Source organism: Pelobates fuscus, chromosome 8 (genome assembly GCF_036172605.1).
Source record: "Pelobates fuscus isolate aPelFus1 chromosome 8, aPelFus1.pri, whole genome shotgun sequence".
In the NCBI taxonomy this organism is placed as follows: domain Eukaryota; kingdom Metazoa; phylum Chordata; class Amphibia; order Anura; family Pelobatidae; genus Pelobates; species Pelobates fuscus.
The window spans coordinates 171,065,525-171,084,975 of record NC_086324.1 but is presented as its reverse complement, the minus strand read 5'-3'; the positions used below and the strand labels follow the sequence as shown (position 1 = coordinate 171,084,975).

At 44.5% G+C, this 19,451-nt stretch overlaps 1 protein-coding gene across 2 annotated transcripts in view; it reads right to left on the bottom strand.

Annotated features, from left to right (window-relative positions):
• Positions 1–3,375, bottom strand: part of LOC134572025 (prostasin-like) — a 19,253-nt gene extending 15,878 nt beyond the window's left edge. Inside the window, exon 1 of one of the 2 annotated variants that reach the window (XM_063430806.1) lies at positions 3,110–3,375. In XM_063430806.1, the coding sequence (XP_063286876.1) occupies positions 3,110–3,155 (46 nt within the window). In that variant the 5' untranslated portion in view covers positions 3,156–3,375. The remainder of the gene's footprint in view (positions 1–3,109) is intronic. The other variant, XM_063430805.1, reaches the window with a different exon arrangement.
• Positions 3,376–19,451: the final 16,076 nt, after the last annotated feature.

The following is a 19,451-nucleotide window of genomic DNA, read 5'->3' as shown; positions in this document are numbered from 1 at the left end:
CTGAGCAATTGCTGCCATTAGCTCCACTGAGCTAACCAAACCAGGAAGTGATGGGACCGGTTGTCAAAACCTTGTTTTGTTATGGTTTATTGAAAATAATGGTACAGAATATATATAGTTTCTTCTGCTACTGTCTGTACATATACATGTTCTTAAATAAAGAATTTTAAAAGAAAAGTGCACATTTTTATTGAAATCTGCACTTGTTTTACAATGAGAAAAATAAAATAAAACATTTTTTTTTAAAAAGACTTCACGCGGAGCATTTCAGCACGCTAACCTGCTGTAGAGCTATGGAGTGTCCCTCCACCGAGCAGTTAATCTAAAAGCTGTTTGTAGTAGTCATGTATGTTTTTGTATACAGGTATCCGATTTCCTTGGAAACAATGGTGTTAATTCACTCAACACCGAATAGAAAAAACACATTTGAAAATGTGGACACAAACAGGCTGAATTAAAATAAGTGCCCTATCCCAGCTTGTCTTTTTTAGATAAAACTTTCTAATTTGGATTTCATTTCAATTCTGTGTCTGGTGAATAATCCCCAGTTTTTAGTTTTTTTTAGTTTTTTGTTTTGTTTGTTTTTTAAACAAAACCAACAACGATATCTTCCATTCCCCCTTATATTATAATTAAAATAAAAATAAATAAAAAAAATTGCAGTTTTATACAGTGGGCTTCACGGCAATAAAAGAATTGGGAGTATGAGCATCACACACACAACCACTACTACGTAATGACATGTATACACAGTGACAGCGCCCCATCACATTGGTACAACGCTACTGTCAGAGGCAATATCCGGGGTTGTACGGCCGAGCGTCACGTTGTGCCACAGTGAGTAGGAGATGGTGCTATGGCAGGAGGTAATTATTAGTTAGTGTGGTCAGGCACATTCCTTGGAACATAGCCAGTTAACCCTTTCTGCATCTACCTGGGGATATGCAAGACAGCAGACTGTCCTCCCATACTTTATTGATTAGAGTGCCACATTCCAGATAAGGCTGGATGTAGCGGAGATGCGCATGTTTTCGGCTTGCACTGGTACCGGATATGGCTTGAGTGCTTTATTTCAAATTTCAATAATTGTTAGCAAGCCGGTCAGGTTTATCCAAATCCCCTGAGAGTATGACTGCTCTGCCAAGTCATCTGTAATGAATGGGTTAAACTACTTTACAATGCGACTTAGTCATCCATAAATCTAATAAACAGGGCTTTAAAAACCAGGGGTCAACTCTTAGGTCAAATATATGTACTTATTGTCAACAAGTTCTGGGAAATCTGACTGCACGTGATCAGGACAGGCTCAGGAAGTGCTGGGTTTATATCCTATGTACTGACAGCAGGTTATCAGGACAGGCTTAAACAGCGCCGGGTTTATATCTAATGTAATGACAGCCCATTATCAGGACAGGCTCAGACAGCGCCAGGTTTATATCTAATGTAGGGGATCTGACTGTATGTTATTAGGACAGGCTCAGACAGTGCTGGGTTTATATGTAATGTAGGGGATCTGACTGTACGTTATCAGGACAGGCTCAGACAGCGCTTGGTTTATATCTAATGTAGGGGATCTGACTGCACGTTATCAGGACAGGCTCAGACAGCGCTGGGTTTATATCTAATGTAGGGGATCTGACTGCACGTTATCAGGACAGGCTCAGACAGCGCTGGGTTTATATCTAATGTAGGGGATCTGACTGCACGTTATCAGGACACGCTCAGACAGTGCTGGGTTTATATCTAATGTAGGGGATCTGACTGTACTTATTAGGACAGGCTCAGACAGTGCTGGGTTTATATGTAATGTAGGGGATCTGACTGCACGTTATCAGGACAGGCTCAGACAGCGCTGGGTTTATATCTACTGTAGGGGATCGGACTGCACGTTATCAGGACAGGCTCAGACTGCGCTGGGTTTATATCTAATGTAGGGGATCGGACTGCACGTTATCAGGACAGGCTCAGACAGCGCTGGCTTTATATCTAATGTAGGGGATCGGACTGCACGTTATCAGGACAGGCTCAGACAGCGCTGGCTTTATATCTAATGTAGGGGATCGGACTGCACGTTATCAGGACAGGCTCAGACAGCGCTGGCTTTATATCTAATGTAGGGGATCTGACCGCACGTTATCAGGACAGGCTCAGACAGCGCTGGCTTTATATCTAATGTAGGGGATCGGACTGCACGTTATCAGGACAGGCTCAGACAGCGCTGGCTTTATATCTAATGTAGGGGATCGGACTGCACGTTATCAGGACAGGCTCAGACAGCGCTGGGTTTATATCTAATGTAGGGGATCAGACCGCACGTTATCAGGACAGGCTCAGACAGCGCTGGCTTTATATCTAATGTAGGGGATCTGACTGTACGTTATCAGGACAGGCTCAGACAGCGCTGGCTTTATATCTAATGTAGGGGATCGGACTGCACGTTATCAGGACAGGCTCAGACAGCGCTGGCTTTATATCTAATGTAGGGGATCTGACTGCACGTTATCAGGACAGGCTCAGACAGCGCTGGGTTTATATCTAATGTAGGGGATCAGACCGCACGTTATCAGGACAGGCTCAGACAGCGCTGGGTTTATATCTAATGTAGGGGATCTGACCGCACGTTATCAGGACACACTCGCTGGGTTTATATAAAAAAAAAAAAACAGATATAAGCCCTGTACTCCATCGCCCACTATTAGGAGTCAGGAATGGCTATAGTTTTCAGCAGTCAAATAACAAGAAACAAACAAACAAAATTAATAAAGTTACCTGTGCACTATCCAAATCCCTGTGCACATTTATATAGTGAGAATTGGCCGGAATTCCAAGCTATTAATCATTTAACACCAAAATAGTTAAACGGAAAGCAAATTACTTCAAATTTTTGTATTTGTGCAATTTCTGCCTCAATTTTGGAATTCACGTTAAATTCTCTGAAACTCTCCCTATAGTAAATAACTCTGTAAGTGTGAGAGTCATTCGATTGGTTTCTACGGGGATTAATCCTTATCTAGCAGTTTCCCCCCCCCAACATAGCACCTGTTTTGCCTTAATAAATACTGTCCGAAACGTTGAAATCAAGTCCAGGTTTTGTGGTTTGATCACTTACCTCCCAGAAGGACCAGCAAAAGGCAGAGAGACGGTAGATATCCCATTCCCAAGGTCAGAGGCAATATCTGGGGTGTACGGCCGAGCGTGGGAAGAGAGATCCTGGCAGGTATACTGGATCTGCTGGGATGTGGTAATGAAGTGTTACAGGTGTCGGCAGGTGGAATGAATTCTTAGTTCGAGTTTCACCTGAGACGCTCACCTAACCTGCTGGGTCCACACCCTCCCCTTCCTATTCACCGCCTCTTCTGAGATGTACATTCAGGCAGCAAGCTGTGATATTGTTACCTGCTGGTTAACACAAACTGACTTTATTCCCTGATCTCTGTCTGTCTCGCCCTCACCTTACCTGGATACAAATTTAATTAGAACAGACACAATATCTAGCCTTCAGGTTTAACTTTCACAGGTAACCGCGATGCAATGTTTAAGAAGAAAGCGAATGTATCCGACCATGAATAAATACGTCGATTAAATAAAGCATTCAGAGTTATCCAGTAAACACCAAATTTTTGCGAATAGTTAAGGCCGAAAAGCAAAATTGAGGCTAAAATAGTTAAACTATAACTAGAGCAGAGTTGAAGATTCCCCCCCCCACCTCCCCATATCAGCTATTTTAGTCTCCGTTTAACCATTTGGATTAGAATTTTGGAGTTCAGTGAATAACCCAGTATTTTTTCATTTTTGGCTATTGCGACTTAAAATGTTAAATTACTGCCAATTCACACGTAATTTAATAGTGAATGCCAACTTGAAATTTTACGCAAAAATAGAGGTTGATATTTTTATACATTCAATGTTAAATTCATTGGTTTAATGAGTAACCCTAGCCGGGCTTCATTCAGTAAATTGTGGTGAATTAAAATTCTACGCCTGAAAAATGTGATTCGTTCGTCGCTGCTGTAACCGATGAATGCTCGTCTATTAAAATCCATATCGTGAAATTTAGGCCCAAATAGTTGCCCTAGAAACATTCTCCAATACGGCTGTTTTCCTGCGTGACTAGATTGGCCGAAATGTTGGTTTTTAATTCATGGTTTAGTGAATAAATCACTTATTTTAAATCCAATCAAGAAGATCGTCCTGGACGTTACAATATGGAATCCCCTGGCGAGTGAAGGTTTGTAGTTCGATACGCTCAATGCATTTTATAACACAGTCTGCCTATTCAGTAGATTCAGGAAAGTGGGGCTTATTAACTAAACCAGAATGTGTGGAAACTGCTTGAGAGGTAGACATCTTTAAAAAAAAAATAAAAAAATAAAAAAAAGAGAGAATTATATTATTTTATCCTGAAGTTTGACGCGCATTGTGCACTTTACCACAATCTCTAATTTTACAGAATACATTTCTTTGATGAATTCACTAAACAACAAAACTGTAGCGATTTTCACTGAATTCTACAATTAATGTAACAATCGGCTGATTTGGAGAATTCTTCAATCTGGTTTTCAATTCGTTAGTTTTGGTGTTTCGTGAATAAGCCTATTGATTTTGGTGGAGGGGGTCTCACTAGGTGAATTAACAAAGAATAAGACCAGGGACTCTCAATGCCTAATGTTTGTTGACGGGTACTTGTGAGCTGGCCAGGGAGGTGTGTTTACCCAGCCATTGTCACTGTTTGACATTACCCCTAGGAATGTGTCCTGTTTGTTGGAGGAGTTTCACTCATCCTTTATCATTGATACCTAGTTTGTTATTCACTTGCAATAATTACACTGATGGAAGAGGCTTCCTGTTTTTAGACATAACTTTTAACCCTTAAAGGGCAAGTTAGGCGAGGAACTCACTGCCTGGGATTTCTTTACAGGTTTGTTTAATTCTTATTTAATTTTCTTAATTTAAACATCAAAACCTGGGGGCGGAGCCTGCAAGCCTGACGAGCGGACGCCATTTCCATGAGCTCCCACACACCAGATCGAATCTACCCAAATATCCACCCAACCATAACCCATCCGAACCCCTCACTAACATAACTGGGTCCCAAGAGTCAAATCGCATTGATAGTTGCCTTTTTTTCTACACCTGAAGTACTCCAAGCCCCGGCCTAAGCCTGGGTCTGGAAGCACTCCTCCGCGGCAGCACTGTACTCCCCCCGCTGGGACCGGAGCCAATAACCCCCATGCCGCAACCGGAACACCGGAACGCGATGGGGCGACGCTCCCAAAAACCTAATGCTGTGGCTGACAGCAGAGACATAGGGGACATGCTGAGACAGCCAGCACAGACTAAGCTGACTCCTGATGCGGACCAGAATGAGGAAAACCGGGCGCAAGACGGACTGGGAGCTACAACACCCACCCAGGCAAGTCTCATGCACCCAATTGACAACCCAGATAGGACTGCTCCCACGACAAAGCAGGATTTAAAACTACTGCTTAATGACATCCAGCAAGTCTGGACAGCCAACCTTAGGGCACTGAGAACTGACATACAGGCCATAAATGACAGAGTGCAAACCTCTGAAAATGACATATTAGCTGCCAAAACTGACATCTCAGCCCTTAAACAGACAGTACAACACTTGCAAAACACCCAAGTCACACTGACATACCAGATCTCAGCCCTGGAGGACAAACAGCGCAGGAACCACATAAAAATACGTGGCATCCCTGCTGCAGTGACCGCAGAGGAACTCCCTCATTATGCACGCAGACTAATTGCATCCATGCTGCCCCACACATCAGCCAAAAAGATGGTTGTGGACGGAATGTTTCGTGTCACGGGGACACCTAAAACACCAACTGGAGTGGCACGAGATGTCATTCTCCGCTGTGTAACCTCACAAGATAGGAACCAGATCATGATGGCACTGAGGAATAAAACACCTCTGACCTTCGAAGGCTCCACGCTGACATTTTATCAAGACCTCACCAAAAATACCCTACTCTGGTGGAAATCACTGAACACAGTTACCTCTCAACTAAGATCTGCAGCCATACCCTACCGCTGGGGAACCCCAGGGACCCTTGTGGTAACCCGCAATGGAACCACTCACACACTTACGTCAATAGAGGGGGCACCGCCCTTCCTCCAAGCACTGGGACTAACAGACAGTCATCAGGACCCACAGCCGACCACCCCCAGGAGCACATGGGACCCTGCCCGCATCGCCACCTTCGTCCCGAGAGCCGGAGGCTCGCAAGCAACTGATAACTGACAACTAATGGGGACTGGGCCAACACCCATGGACATGGCACCTGAACAAACACATATGGGCTAAAACTCAGCACGAGTCGTTATACCTGTTTTTATTTAAGTTGCAAATGTATATTTGTTTATTTCCTGATTTCTCTTTCTCTCGCTCTCTTTTACACACACTCCAGACCACCGCTCCATTAGAGCGCCATAACCCACAGACATGAGAATCTTGAGACACATCGACATATCAACCCCCCCCTGTTGCACCCCCTGGTTAGGGGCAACACATTACATTACAAGGAGGGCACAAATCTCCCCCCAGACGTCCAGGCAGAGCACCAAATGACACCCAGCCACACACTCCAACATCTCAGCCACTGGGCAAACGACACCCCATACACCGGGGATTTCCTACAGAACACCACAGGCATACATAAGAGATGCCCCTGCAACCCTCCACGCAGAACCTCAACTGATACTCCCTCACATCACAAGGGCACACCTGAGAGCCCATCTCCTAGGGACACCACACACTCAAGACTCCTCTCGGAAGCACTCACAAAAATCTATCCCTTGTTATCAAACGTACAAAAATGTTGACAAGCCTGTTGTATATCTTTCAATATTACTCTTCTGAAAAAAAAAAGTGCAGCACACCATGACTATGCTAAACAAAACATTGTCAATCTCTCTGTAACGCCATGTAATATTACCGAAATGTATACTCAACTCTGCACTCAAAAATAAAGAATTATATAAAAAAAAAAAACATAAAAACCTGTTATGGAATCTCAGACTGAGACTTACCTGTCCTACAATTAGGATAGCCTAGATTTCTTTATTCTGGCAGACCTTATTGCTTCAACTGGAAGGCTATTCTTGGTATCTACTACTCTTTCTATATTACGGTTACTGCTCCCACTGGAAGACTATTCCAGGTATCTATCTACTACCCTTTCTATATAACTGTTACTGCTCTCACTGGAAGGCTATTCCAGGTATCTACTGCCCTTTCTATATCACTGTTACTGCTCCCACTGGAAGGCCATTCCAGGTATGTGCTACCCTTTCTATATCACTGTTACTGCTCCCACTGGAAGGCTATTCCAGGTATCTACTACCCTTTCTATATCACTGTTACTGCTCTCACTGGAAGGCTATTCCAGGTATCTACTGCCCTTTCTATATCACTGTTACTGCTCCCACTGGAAGGCCATTCCAGGTATGTACTACCCTTTCTATATCACTGTTACTGCTCCCTTTGGAAGGCTATTCCCGGTATCTACTACCCTTTCTATATCACTGTTACTGCTCCCACTGGAAGGCTATTCCCGGTATCTACTACCCTTTCTATATCACTGTTACTGCTCCCACTGGAAGGTTATTCCAGGTATCTAATACCCTTTCTATATCACTGTTACTGCTCCCACCGGAAGGCTATTCCAGATATCTACTACCCATTCTATATCACGGTTACTGCCACTGGGAGGCTATTCCAGGTATCTACTACCCTTTCTATATCACTGTTACTGCTCCCACTGAAAGACTATTCCAGGTATCTACTACCCTTTCTATATCACTGTTACTGCTCCCACTGGAAGGCTAGTCCACTGATCTACTACCCTTTCTATATCACTGTTACTGCTCCCACTGGGAGGCTATTCCAGGTATCTACTACCCTTTCTATATCACGGTTACTGCCACTGGAAGGCTATTCCAGGTATCTACTACCCTTTCTATATCACTGTTACTGCTCCCACTGGAAGGCTATTCCAGGTATCTACTACCCTTTCTATATCACGGTTACTGCCACTGGAAGGCTATTCCAGGTATCTACTACCCTTTCTATATCGCTGTTACTGCTCCCACTGGGAGGCTATTCCAGGTATCTACTACCCTTTCTATATCACTGTTACTGCTCCCACTGGAGGGCTATTCCAGGTATCTACTACCCTTTCTATATCACTGTTACTGCTCCCACTGGAAGGCTATTCCAGGTATCTACTACCCTTTCTATATCACGGTTACTGCCACTGGAAGGCTATTCCAGGTATCTACTACCCTTTCTATATCACTGTTACTGCTCCCACTGGAGGGCTATTCCAGGTATCTACTACCCTTTCTATATCGCTGTTACTGCTCCCACTGGGAGGCTATTCCAGGTATCTACTACCCTTTCTATATCACTGTTATTGCTCCCACTGGAAGGCTATTCCAGGTATCTACTACCCTTTCTATATCACTGTTACTGCTCCCACTGGAAGGCTATTCCAGGTATCTACTACCCTTTCTATATCACTGTTACTGCTCCCACTGGAAGGCTATTCCAGGTATCTACTACCCTTTCTATATCACTGTTACTGCTCCCACTGGGAGGCTATTCCAGGTATCTACTACCCTTTCTATATCACGGTTACTGCCACTGGAAGGCTATTCCAGGTATCTACTACCCTTTCTATATCGCTGTTACTGCTCCCACTGGGAGGCTATTCCAGGTATCTACTACCCTTTCCATATCACTGTTATTGCTCCCACTGGAAGGCTATTCCAGGTATCTACTACCCTTTCTATATCACTGTTACTGCTCCCACTGGAAGGCTATTCCAGGTATCTACTACCCTTTCTATATCACTGTTACTGCTCCCACTGGGAGGCTATTCCAGGTATCTACTACCCTTTCTATATCACGGTTACTGCCACTGGAAGGCTATTCCAGGTATCTACTACCCTTTCTATATCACTGTTACTGCTCCCCCTGGAAGGCTATTCCAGGTATCTACTACCCTTTCTATATCACGGTTACTGCCACTGGAAGGCTATTCCAGGTATCTACTACCCTTTCTGTATCGCTGTTACTGCTCCCACTGGGAGGCTATTCCAGGTATCTACTACCCTTTCTATATCACTGTTACTGCTCCCACTGGGAAGCTATTCCAGGTATCTACTACCCTTTCTATATCGCTGTTACTGCTCCCACTGGGTGGCTATTCCAGGTATCTACTACCCTTTCTATATCACGGTTACTGCCACTGGAAGGCTATTCCAGGTATCTACTACCCTTTCTATATCGCTGTTACTGCTCCCACTGGGAGGCTATTCCAGGTATCTACTACCCTTTCTATATCACTGTTACTGCTCCCACTGGGAGGCTATTCCAGGTATCTACTACCCTTTCTATATCGCTGTTACTGCTCCCACTGGGAAGCTATTCCAGGTATCTACTACCCTTTCTATATCGCTGTTACTGCTCCCACTGGAAGGCTATTCCAGGTATCTACTACCCTTTCTATATCACTGTTACTGCTCCCACTGGAAGGCTATTCCAGGTATCTACTACCCTTTCTATATCACGGTTACTGCTCCCACTGGAAGGCTATTCCAGGTATCTACTACCCTTTCTATATCACGGTTACTGCTCCCACTGGAAGGCTATTCCAGGTATCTACTACCCTTTCTATATCAATGTTAATCTTTTCCTACATAATTTAGCCTGTGTATCTGTGACCATAAGGACTTTCTGTCTGTGTGTCCTCTGCCGGGTAGAAGCTGTGGTCTCTGGTGACATTACATTTTTGTTTCGATATCTATATTTTAGTTCTCAGACTGGTACTTTTGTATAATAATAAGAGATCTTGTCACTTTGGTTTGTTTATCCTGTGATTGCCTGTTTGGGTGTCTGTCTCGTTATGTCTCCAATGGCCATGGAAACGAATGAAATGAAAGTGGTGGATATTGCCATTCAACCCACCGAGCTGTGTTCGTGTAGTTGGTCGACGATGCGTGACTGGTTTCCTGGAATGGGGATCGAACCTTTACCCTGCTCATGGTTTCCAGTTTCACCAGGTTTTCCTGGACTCCTACGGCTTGTGGGACAGTACATGATGTTGGTCAGTGTTCCCCAACACAGTCCTCAGGGACCATATAAAGTCCAGGTTTTGTCAGTATCTCCATTGGAATAAAACAGGGAAATACATTAGGGCAGTCCTTTTCATGTACTGCATAGCAGCCAGGAGACTAAACTTTGTCAGGGCTGATCCGAGTCCAATAAGAAAAGACAGAGCAGGACAATCAGAACCAAGTTTCCAGTGTTGAATGACCAGGCGTAATTAATTCCTACAAAAGGACTGAGGGATCAGAGAGCGCAGTGACTACCGCCATTCGCCATTTGAAAAACGCCGCAAAAAATGTGACACCGGGAAAACTGGTGGATCCCACCAATCTTACCCTAATAGACGTCCAGCACTGACATCGTAGCATTGAAACAAGATTGTGGCTAGATGGATTAACCCATCGAATGCCAGACTTGTGGCCAGTGCATGCTAAAGTGACTCGTAAGGCATACCTCTGGCACTCGAAGAGTTAATGTTCTGCCCTCGGTGATCTCTGAACGTGGAGCAGCTGTGAGGTTACGTTTTAAATCATTTCTCCCTTGGTTAGGTTGCAGTAAATAAATATTGGGGCAAAATAATAGGACGGGCGTCCTTTCTGTCTGTGCCTGGTCAGGGAATAATATTTATTTGTAATAATGCAGGCGCGCCCTGTACCCACACACTGATCTTTGGTTTTCCCAGATTTAACCCATGCAGTCCCATACAGGTACATTAGATTTCGTGGGACCTGCCGGAGATTGCCACGTGACTGAGCTGTTGACAATGGCTCTTGTGTTCGCTTTCCTATTGACACAAAGTGACACTTAATCCTCCGTTACATACAAACCCCAGGGGAACGCTGAGCTCTGCAGAGCCGTGCCAGGGATAGCAGCATGTTCGGAATGCTCTGCATTAACCCTGAACGGGGATGGCAGACTTATTCACAAAAGTGGGAATCGTCGGGAATTCAAAGTATAATTCAGATTTTAGATGGAAATAACAGATTTGGAAAATTGTCCAAGCAAGGATTTTTGACATCCGCTATATTCCCATAGAATTTAAAATACACTTTGTTATCCCTACAATTCACAGTTTAGTAAATAACCCAAAAAGACTGTCTGCTTTCACCGACCTCAATCCGCTTGGGAACCCAGTTCTCCAAACTCTTGATTAATAACTAGAAAATGCACTAGCGAGAGATTGTCATAACATCACATGACTTATTTCATTAATATTTAATTAAGCATAATGTATTAATTAACAGGTGTGCAAGCACGATCCGTCCCATTCTATCTCGGCTCCTTTGGATAATCATGTATTCCAAGCTGTTTTTGGATATCAATGGCTCCCATTCAGAATACCGACTGACGAATATACTAATCTGATCACCAACTAGCGCAGGGGTAGGCAACCTGCGGCACTAGTGCCATGCACGGCACTCGAGGTGTCTTTCCACGGCACTCAAGGCTGCTAGAGCCAAACAGGGTCTGGCCTATCAGGAGTCTCAGTGAAACTTCAGATATCTGCTAATACAAAGAGGTAGTGAAGGACAATCCTCAATTTATGCATTGCAGCACGTAGAGGAAGTGACCTCAGATCACTTCCTCCCAGCACTTGTGAATGCGAATCCACACTGTAGTAGAGCAGCCCACAGCTGATGTTGCAGCTCCTGTCCTTGACCTGTACCTGCCCAGGCTGGTCCCCACTGGAACCCAGGGAAGCCACCCACACTGCTAGATATACACAGACCTGCAGAATAAGCCTCCCCTCATACAAATAATACGAACAGCCCACACACAAACATACACACAATCCCCACAAACGCAACACCACTAACAATCTACATACATGCACACAATCCCACATGCAGCCTCTCACATGCAAAACCCCAAACAGCCCCCATACACTACCTGACACACAATGTGACATATCCATCTAGACCAGTGGTAGTCAACCTTTTTCTACCTACCGCCCACTAATGCATCTTTTTGGTTGAAAAAATTTCCTTACCGCCCACCAGTTTTCGCGCAAATGCGGAATATTTTTAAGAAAGGAGGGTGTTTTAAAAAAAATAAATGTACGTACATTTATCTTTTTATTTCTACTTAATGCAGGTTTATAAGGTTTTTAACTTTGTAAAGTTTAATGAGAAAACAAAGTAAATTGAAATTACCTTTACTAGTGATTAATGAGATTCTTTGAGGTTGATGCTGCGAGACTAAATATTTGATATCTGGTTCGATTTTCGTAAGGAACAAACGAAGGTCTCTTTCAGTGATATTCAGACAACTTCTCTGTTTGCGCATAATATGATTTCTCATTTGTGCGTCAGCTCATCTCCTCTCCCTCCTCAATTCCCCTCCCCACCTTTTTTTCCCCTTTTTTCTATTTTTTAACCTTCCTTATAGCAATGCCCAGTAGGAAGGCTGAGCTAGGTAGCCCACTTACTATAGTCCACTATAACAGACAGGCACACATACACACACAAAGACACATACATACACACACACACGACACACATACAGACACACACACATACAAGAGACACACACGTACAGACACATACACACACACACACAAGACACATACATACAAACAGACATGCACACACACATACAAGACACACACACAAGACAAACATTGGACACAGGACACAGACATGCACACATACATACACACACAAAGACACAGACAGGCACACATACAAACAGACAGGCACACATACAAACAAACAGACACACACACATGCAGACACACATATAAGACATACATAGACACACACATGCAGACACACATACAATGACATACATACAAAGACAAGACACACATATATACAGTCAGACACACACACACACACATACAAAGACACAGACAGACACACACAAGACATACCTACAAAGACACACACAAACAAACACACACATTATATTTAAGTCACCCTCCTGTTTCCTACCTTTTAAAGTGCAGGAGGGTGACTTTCCCTGGGGTCCAGTGGTGGCTCAGGTGGATGGGAGTCAGAGTTCCCACTCTGACTCCCTCTGCTTCCTCCCGCGCGGCTCTCAGTTTTAGCTGGGAGGAGTGACCGAGGAATCACTTCCTCCCAGCTCTGTGATGTCATCACAGGGGGCCCAGTCACGCTGTTAAAGCGCCCAGCGCTGACCGGGCCCCCTTACAATCCGCATCCATGCTGTCAGGGCCACCCGATGGACACTTTGGAAGGCGGCCGGAGCCGCAAATGGTCACAGCGGTACCCAGTCGCACTGGTACCGCCGGCTCGCACCCGCCCGCCCGATCAACCTGGAAATCCCTACCGCCCACCTGGAATCCTGAAACGCCCACTAGTGGGCGGTAGGGACCAGGTTGACGAACCATGATCTAGACACAATTCCGCAAGCAGCCCTCATACACAGCCCACATTCATATGTATCATACACGATACCATAAACTACTAATGAACATATACAATATAATAGCTCATATACACACAAATACAACGATACAAAGCAATTACAGTATAAATAACACAAGCAGAATACGGCAGCACACACACCTCAATTTAAAAAATAGGATCGGCAGGGCCGTTTGAAGGAATTTGGGGGCCCCAAGCAAAATGGACATGGTGCCTCCCCCGGCACGCAAAGCATACAGGAACCACAGCATAGCCATACAGTTTAAGTTCACCAACACTTTATATAAATAAAAAAGGTTTACAGTGCAAATACTGCTGTTGCATATAATGTGCATAAAACTTGAACATTTTCAACAATTGAAAATTCCCTGTGTTCTCCTCATCTCCCCTTCTCCTCACCCCCTCCTCCCTGTGTTCTTCTCACCCCCCCTCCCTGTGTTCTCCTCATCTCCCCTTCTCCTCACCCCCCTCCCTGTGTTCTCCTTATCTCCCCTTCTCCACCCCCTCCCTGTGTTCTCATCTCCCCTTCTCCTCACCCCCTCCCTGTGTTCTCCTCATCTCCCCTTCTCCTCACCCCCCGTGTTCTCCTCATCTCCCCTTCTCCACCCCCTCCCTGTGTTCTCCTAATCTCCCCTTCTCCTCACCTCCCCCTCCCTGTGTTCTCCTCATCTCCTCACCCCCCCTGTGTTCTTCTTACTCCTCCCCCCTCCCTGTGTTCTTCTTACTCCTCCCCCTCCCTGTGTTCTTCTTACTCCTCCCCCCTCCCCATGTTCTTATTTCTGCCCCAATGTTCTTCTTACTCCTCCCCCCTCCCTATGTTCTTCTTACTACTCCGCCCTATGTTCTTCTTACTACTTCTTACTTACTCCCCTCCCACCCTCCCTGTGTCCTTCTTAGTCCCCTCCCCCTGTGTCCTTCTTATTCCCCTCCCTGTGTCCTTCTTATTCCCCTCCCTGTGTCCTTTTTACTCCCTCCCCCATGTCCTTCTTACTCTCCCGCCTCCTTCTTACTCCCCCGCCTATGTTCTTTTTACTCCCCCACCCCCTCCCTCCCTCCTTCCCTCCCTATGTTCTTCTCACCTCCCCTTCCCTGTAGCGTGGCCAAGCTCAGGGTGCACTTCCTGTCAGTCCGGCCGGGAACAGGAAACTGAATCTCCTGTACCGCGTGGTACCCGGCCGGACTGACAGGAGGAAGAGGAGCTCGGCCATGCTACAGGGAAGGGGAGGTGACGAGAGAGGCAGTGCTGCAGCCGCCTGAGGCTCTCTATAGAGCGCTCAGGCAGCTGCAGCCTTATAGGAAGCGCTGGCCCTGCTTGGGGGCCCAGGCCAGCTCGGGGCCCAAAGCAATTGCTTGGTTAGCTTGCCTGGTAGCGACGAGCCTGAGGATTGGCACGTTACAGGACATCACAATCCTATATCGGCACAGTGCTGCTAAAAAGTTGCCTACCCCTGAACTAGCGTTTACACTCCCACTCCAAATCGGTCCAAGCATGCCAGAAGTACCACGTCCTATTTACACATGGGAACCACTATTCGTGGTGAAAGAATAAATGCTAACAATAATTATCCGAATGAGGCCCTGAAAATAAGAAATGTTATAGGGGACAGGGGGCCTCCTTACACCATAACCTTATAGCTGCAGTTATAATACACTGTGTGCGGGGAGACAGGGGACCTCCTTACACCATAACCTTATAGCTGCAGTTATAATACACTGTGTGCGGGGAGACAGGGGACCTCCTTACACCATAACCTTATAGCTGCAGTTATAATACACTGTGTGTGGGGAGACAGGGGACCTCCTTACACCATAACCTTATAGCTGCAGTTATAATACACTGTGTGCGGGGAGACAGGGGACCTCCTTACACCATAACCTTATAGCTGCAGTTATAATATACTGTGTGCGGGGAGACAGGGGACCTCCTTACACCATAACCTTATAGCTGCAGTTATAATACACTGTGTGCGGGGAGACAGGGGGCCTCCTTACACCATAACCTTATAGCTGCAGTTATAATACACTGTGTGCGAGGAGACAGGGGACCTCCTTACACCATAACCTTATAGCTGCAGTTATAATACACTGTGTGAGGGGAGACAGGGGACCTCCTTACACCATAACCTTATAGCTGCAGTTATAATACACTGTGTGCGGGGAGACAGGGGACCCCCTTACACCATAACCTTATAGCTGCAGTTATAAAACACTGTGTGCAGGGAGACAGGGGACCTCCTTACACCATAACCTTATAGCTGCAGTTATAATACACTGTGTGCAGGGACACAGGGGACCTCCTTACACCATAACCTTATAGCTGCAGTTATAATATACTGTGTGCAGGGAGACAGGGGACCTCCTTACACCATAACCTTATAGCTGCAGTTATAATATACTGTGTGCAGGGAGACAGGGGACCTCCTTACACCATAACCTTATAGCTGCAGTTATAATACACCGTGTGCGGGGAGACAGGGGACCTCCTTACACCATAACCTTATAGCTGCAGTTATAATACACTGTGTGCAGGGACACAGGGGACCTCCTTACACCATAACCTTATAGCTGCAGTTATAATATACTGTGTGCAGGGAGACAGGGGACCTCCTTACACCATAACCTTATAGCTGCAGTTATAATATACTGTGTGCAGGGAGACAGGGGACCTCCTTACACCATAACCTTATAGCTGCAGTTATAATACACTGTGTGTGGGGAGACAGGGGACCTCCTTACACCATAACCTTATAGCTGCAGTTATAATACACTGTGTGTGGGGAGACAGGGGACCTCCTTACACCATAACCTTATAGCTGCAGTTATAATACACTGTGTGTGGGGAGACAGGGGACCTCCTTACACCATAACCTTATAGCTGCAGTTATAATACACTGTGTGTGGGGAGACAGGGGACCTCCTTACACCATAACCTTATAGCTACAGTTATAATACAAAGTGTGGGGAATCAGGGGACCTCTTTACACCATTTGTGTATATGGTGGATTCGGGTGTAAAACGGTGACTGTCTCTGGTAAATAGTAACACTTGGGAGATATGTGTGTGTGTGTATGTGAATATATATATATGCCGAAAACACAGTTTGAAACCTTCCTTTATCTGGAGATTTTGTCACACCCTATCCCCAAGTTGAGCAATGTAGTTTTTGCAAAAGTACCGTATTGCCGCATGGTTTGACCAAATCCCAATATTTAGGGCATTTTAAGCAATGTGTTCTGTCCCTGTTTCTTTCTGTGTATTTTATAGACTTGGAACACTGCAGCCCGGAGTCTGATATATTGGTCTATAAAATTACAGGCAATCTGTGCAGTTTGTCTTTGAGGCCGTAAAAATGTGTTAATAGGTCTGAATTGTTATGGGTCAGGTGATCTCATCACAACATGAACTCTACAGCTCATTGCATCAATCCTACTGGATTCTGGAAGCCAGAAACCGACACACCCCACGGTTACACAACAAAAAGCAGCACAAGGAATGCAATGCCAGGAATCCAACCATGGAGAAGGAATCCGGCCACTTAGCAAGAAGGTTTGCTTGACGTCATGTCCTTCTGAGCTGTCACTGCTTTGTAACTCAGGGCAGGTTGTGACATTAGATTCTCGGCTACTCAGAACGCGGCGGTTACAGAACCAGTTTCTCTCAAACAAGAACATTGTGTAATTAACTCTCATTGAACGTGATAATGTTCTTATTCATTATCTGCATTGTATTACAATCAGAGTCGTTTATCAGGAATTGTTTGATGTCCTTAATGAGGTGGCCACAGGCTGTGTTTGCACAATGCGTACAAGGCGTGGACCTCGGTGAGAAAATCACCGAAAAGGGGCAGAGTCCCCACGTCTCATGAAAACAGATTATTTTTTTTTTAGATAAAGATTGAAAAAAAAAATACATAAACAGCACAGAAACAAAAAACACAAAAATACTCGCAAACTCCATTCTGCATTCTAATTGGCTACATTGTATTTCAGCCAGTTAGAATAAGGCTATAATTCTCACTATAAGCAGTGAATAGTTATCTTCTCAGCCTTGTACCTCAGGGGAAAATAGTTTTCGAATTATATTATTTTTGACATGACAATGAATGGGCGGAGGTAGGGTTGATATTCGTGTTTTTCTCGGAGTGAAAAATACATTTTGAGAAACAATGATCCTCCCTGGATGTCATGCACGAGTGTGGAGCAATAAACAAAAATCTAAGCATGTAATTATAGAGCTATAAAGAAAAACATCTATAATGTTACTCAGTAAACTACACATTTTTACATCGTAAAATTGAGGATAACATATTCAAGCTATGATTAGAACGGATACTGGAGAATTATTCTGCATCAGCTGTTTTAGCCTGAATTGTACAATTCTGAGTTCAGTGAATAACCCTGCTAGCTGGCAATAGGTCGGAGGTGGATAAAGCGTTGAACACAGCAATATAAAACTATCTTACGGTAAACTGATATCGAAAAACAAGAAAGGAGGCGTATACCGCGCCTAGTAGTTTATATATGTAAAGAATACATACATGGGTGCTTGAATTTTCCAATTAATCGTAACCTCGGAAAAAATAATAATAAAAAATAATAGTGAAATACAGTAGATTTATCTTAAGAACAAACAATTAGTAGCTATATGCGGTCCACTCACATTGAGATGAGCTATAACAGAGCTCTGCTGTGAAGCGCTTGGACGGTACAATCCCCGTCTTTGGATTTGTAGTAGTTGCCACGGATGTTTCCAAAGTGCAGTATGTGTAGGTGGCATAAAAGAAAGATCGCAGCAATATGGTGAAGTAAGTACCAATATTATAAAAGGTAATAAGTAGTATTGTACTTACACTTTCCAGAGCATGTGACCTGCTCTAGTATAAACAGCTTAGGTGGTATAATCCCCACCAAGGATATACAGGATACCAGGAAATGATAAAAAAATACAATGAATATAAAAAGTAACTTTAAAAGTATACTTTAATATAAACAAACAAAATAATAGTAAAATATAAAGTCCACTTAACGCGTTTCGCCTGATAGGCTTCTTCAGCCTGATATCGCTGCTATGACAGCTAGATGATTGGATCATACATTCTTATTTTTTACCCCCACAAAAACTAAAAATATATTTGCAATTATTTTCATTGGTATTTAAAGAGTCAGTGTTACCAAAATGACATAGCGAGCAACCGGCCATCACTAACCTCAGACGGTGGATTAGAACAGCAGCAGTTGGTAGAAGTCAGCTGAGAGACCGCGCATGGCACTAGCAGTCAGACCTCTTCATCTTCAGCCCTGCCTGGCCATGTTTGTCCAAGTGGAAAGCTTTGACCGGTATGAGCCGGGCTGTGTATAAACTGTGTGTGCCAAAAAGCCCCTGCGCTGAGCAGAACTGAAGCTGTGCACAGTGTGCTGTGAAATCTGCTCCTCTATGGCCTATGCCCCCCTTTAATTTTTCAGAGTTGATTAATGAGGCAGGTATTTTAGACTTGCATTGTATGCCAACACTGCACAGTAGCATTTCTATATGCCTCCCTAAATACTGTATAGTAAAATCTTACCTTTATTACAGATTACTGCCCCTGATTCCCTGCTTGGCTGTCATCATCAGAAGTGGTGGTCTGAGCCAATCACAAAGCTTTCCCATAGGAAAGCAGTGGATTGGCTAAGAGTATCAAAAATGCAGAGCCAGCACATCCCAAACACAGCCTCGGCCAATCAGCATCTCCTCATAGAGATGAATGGAATCAATGCATTTCTATGAGGTAAAGTCAGTGTCTGCATGCAGAGGGTGGAGACAGTGAATGTCAGTCACACTGTGCAGCACTGCCCCAGGAAGCACCTCTTGCAGCCATCTGAGGAGTGGCCAGTGAAGTTATCACTAGGCTGTAATGTAAACACTGCATTTTCTCTGAAAAGACA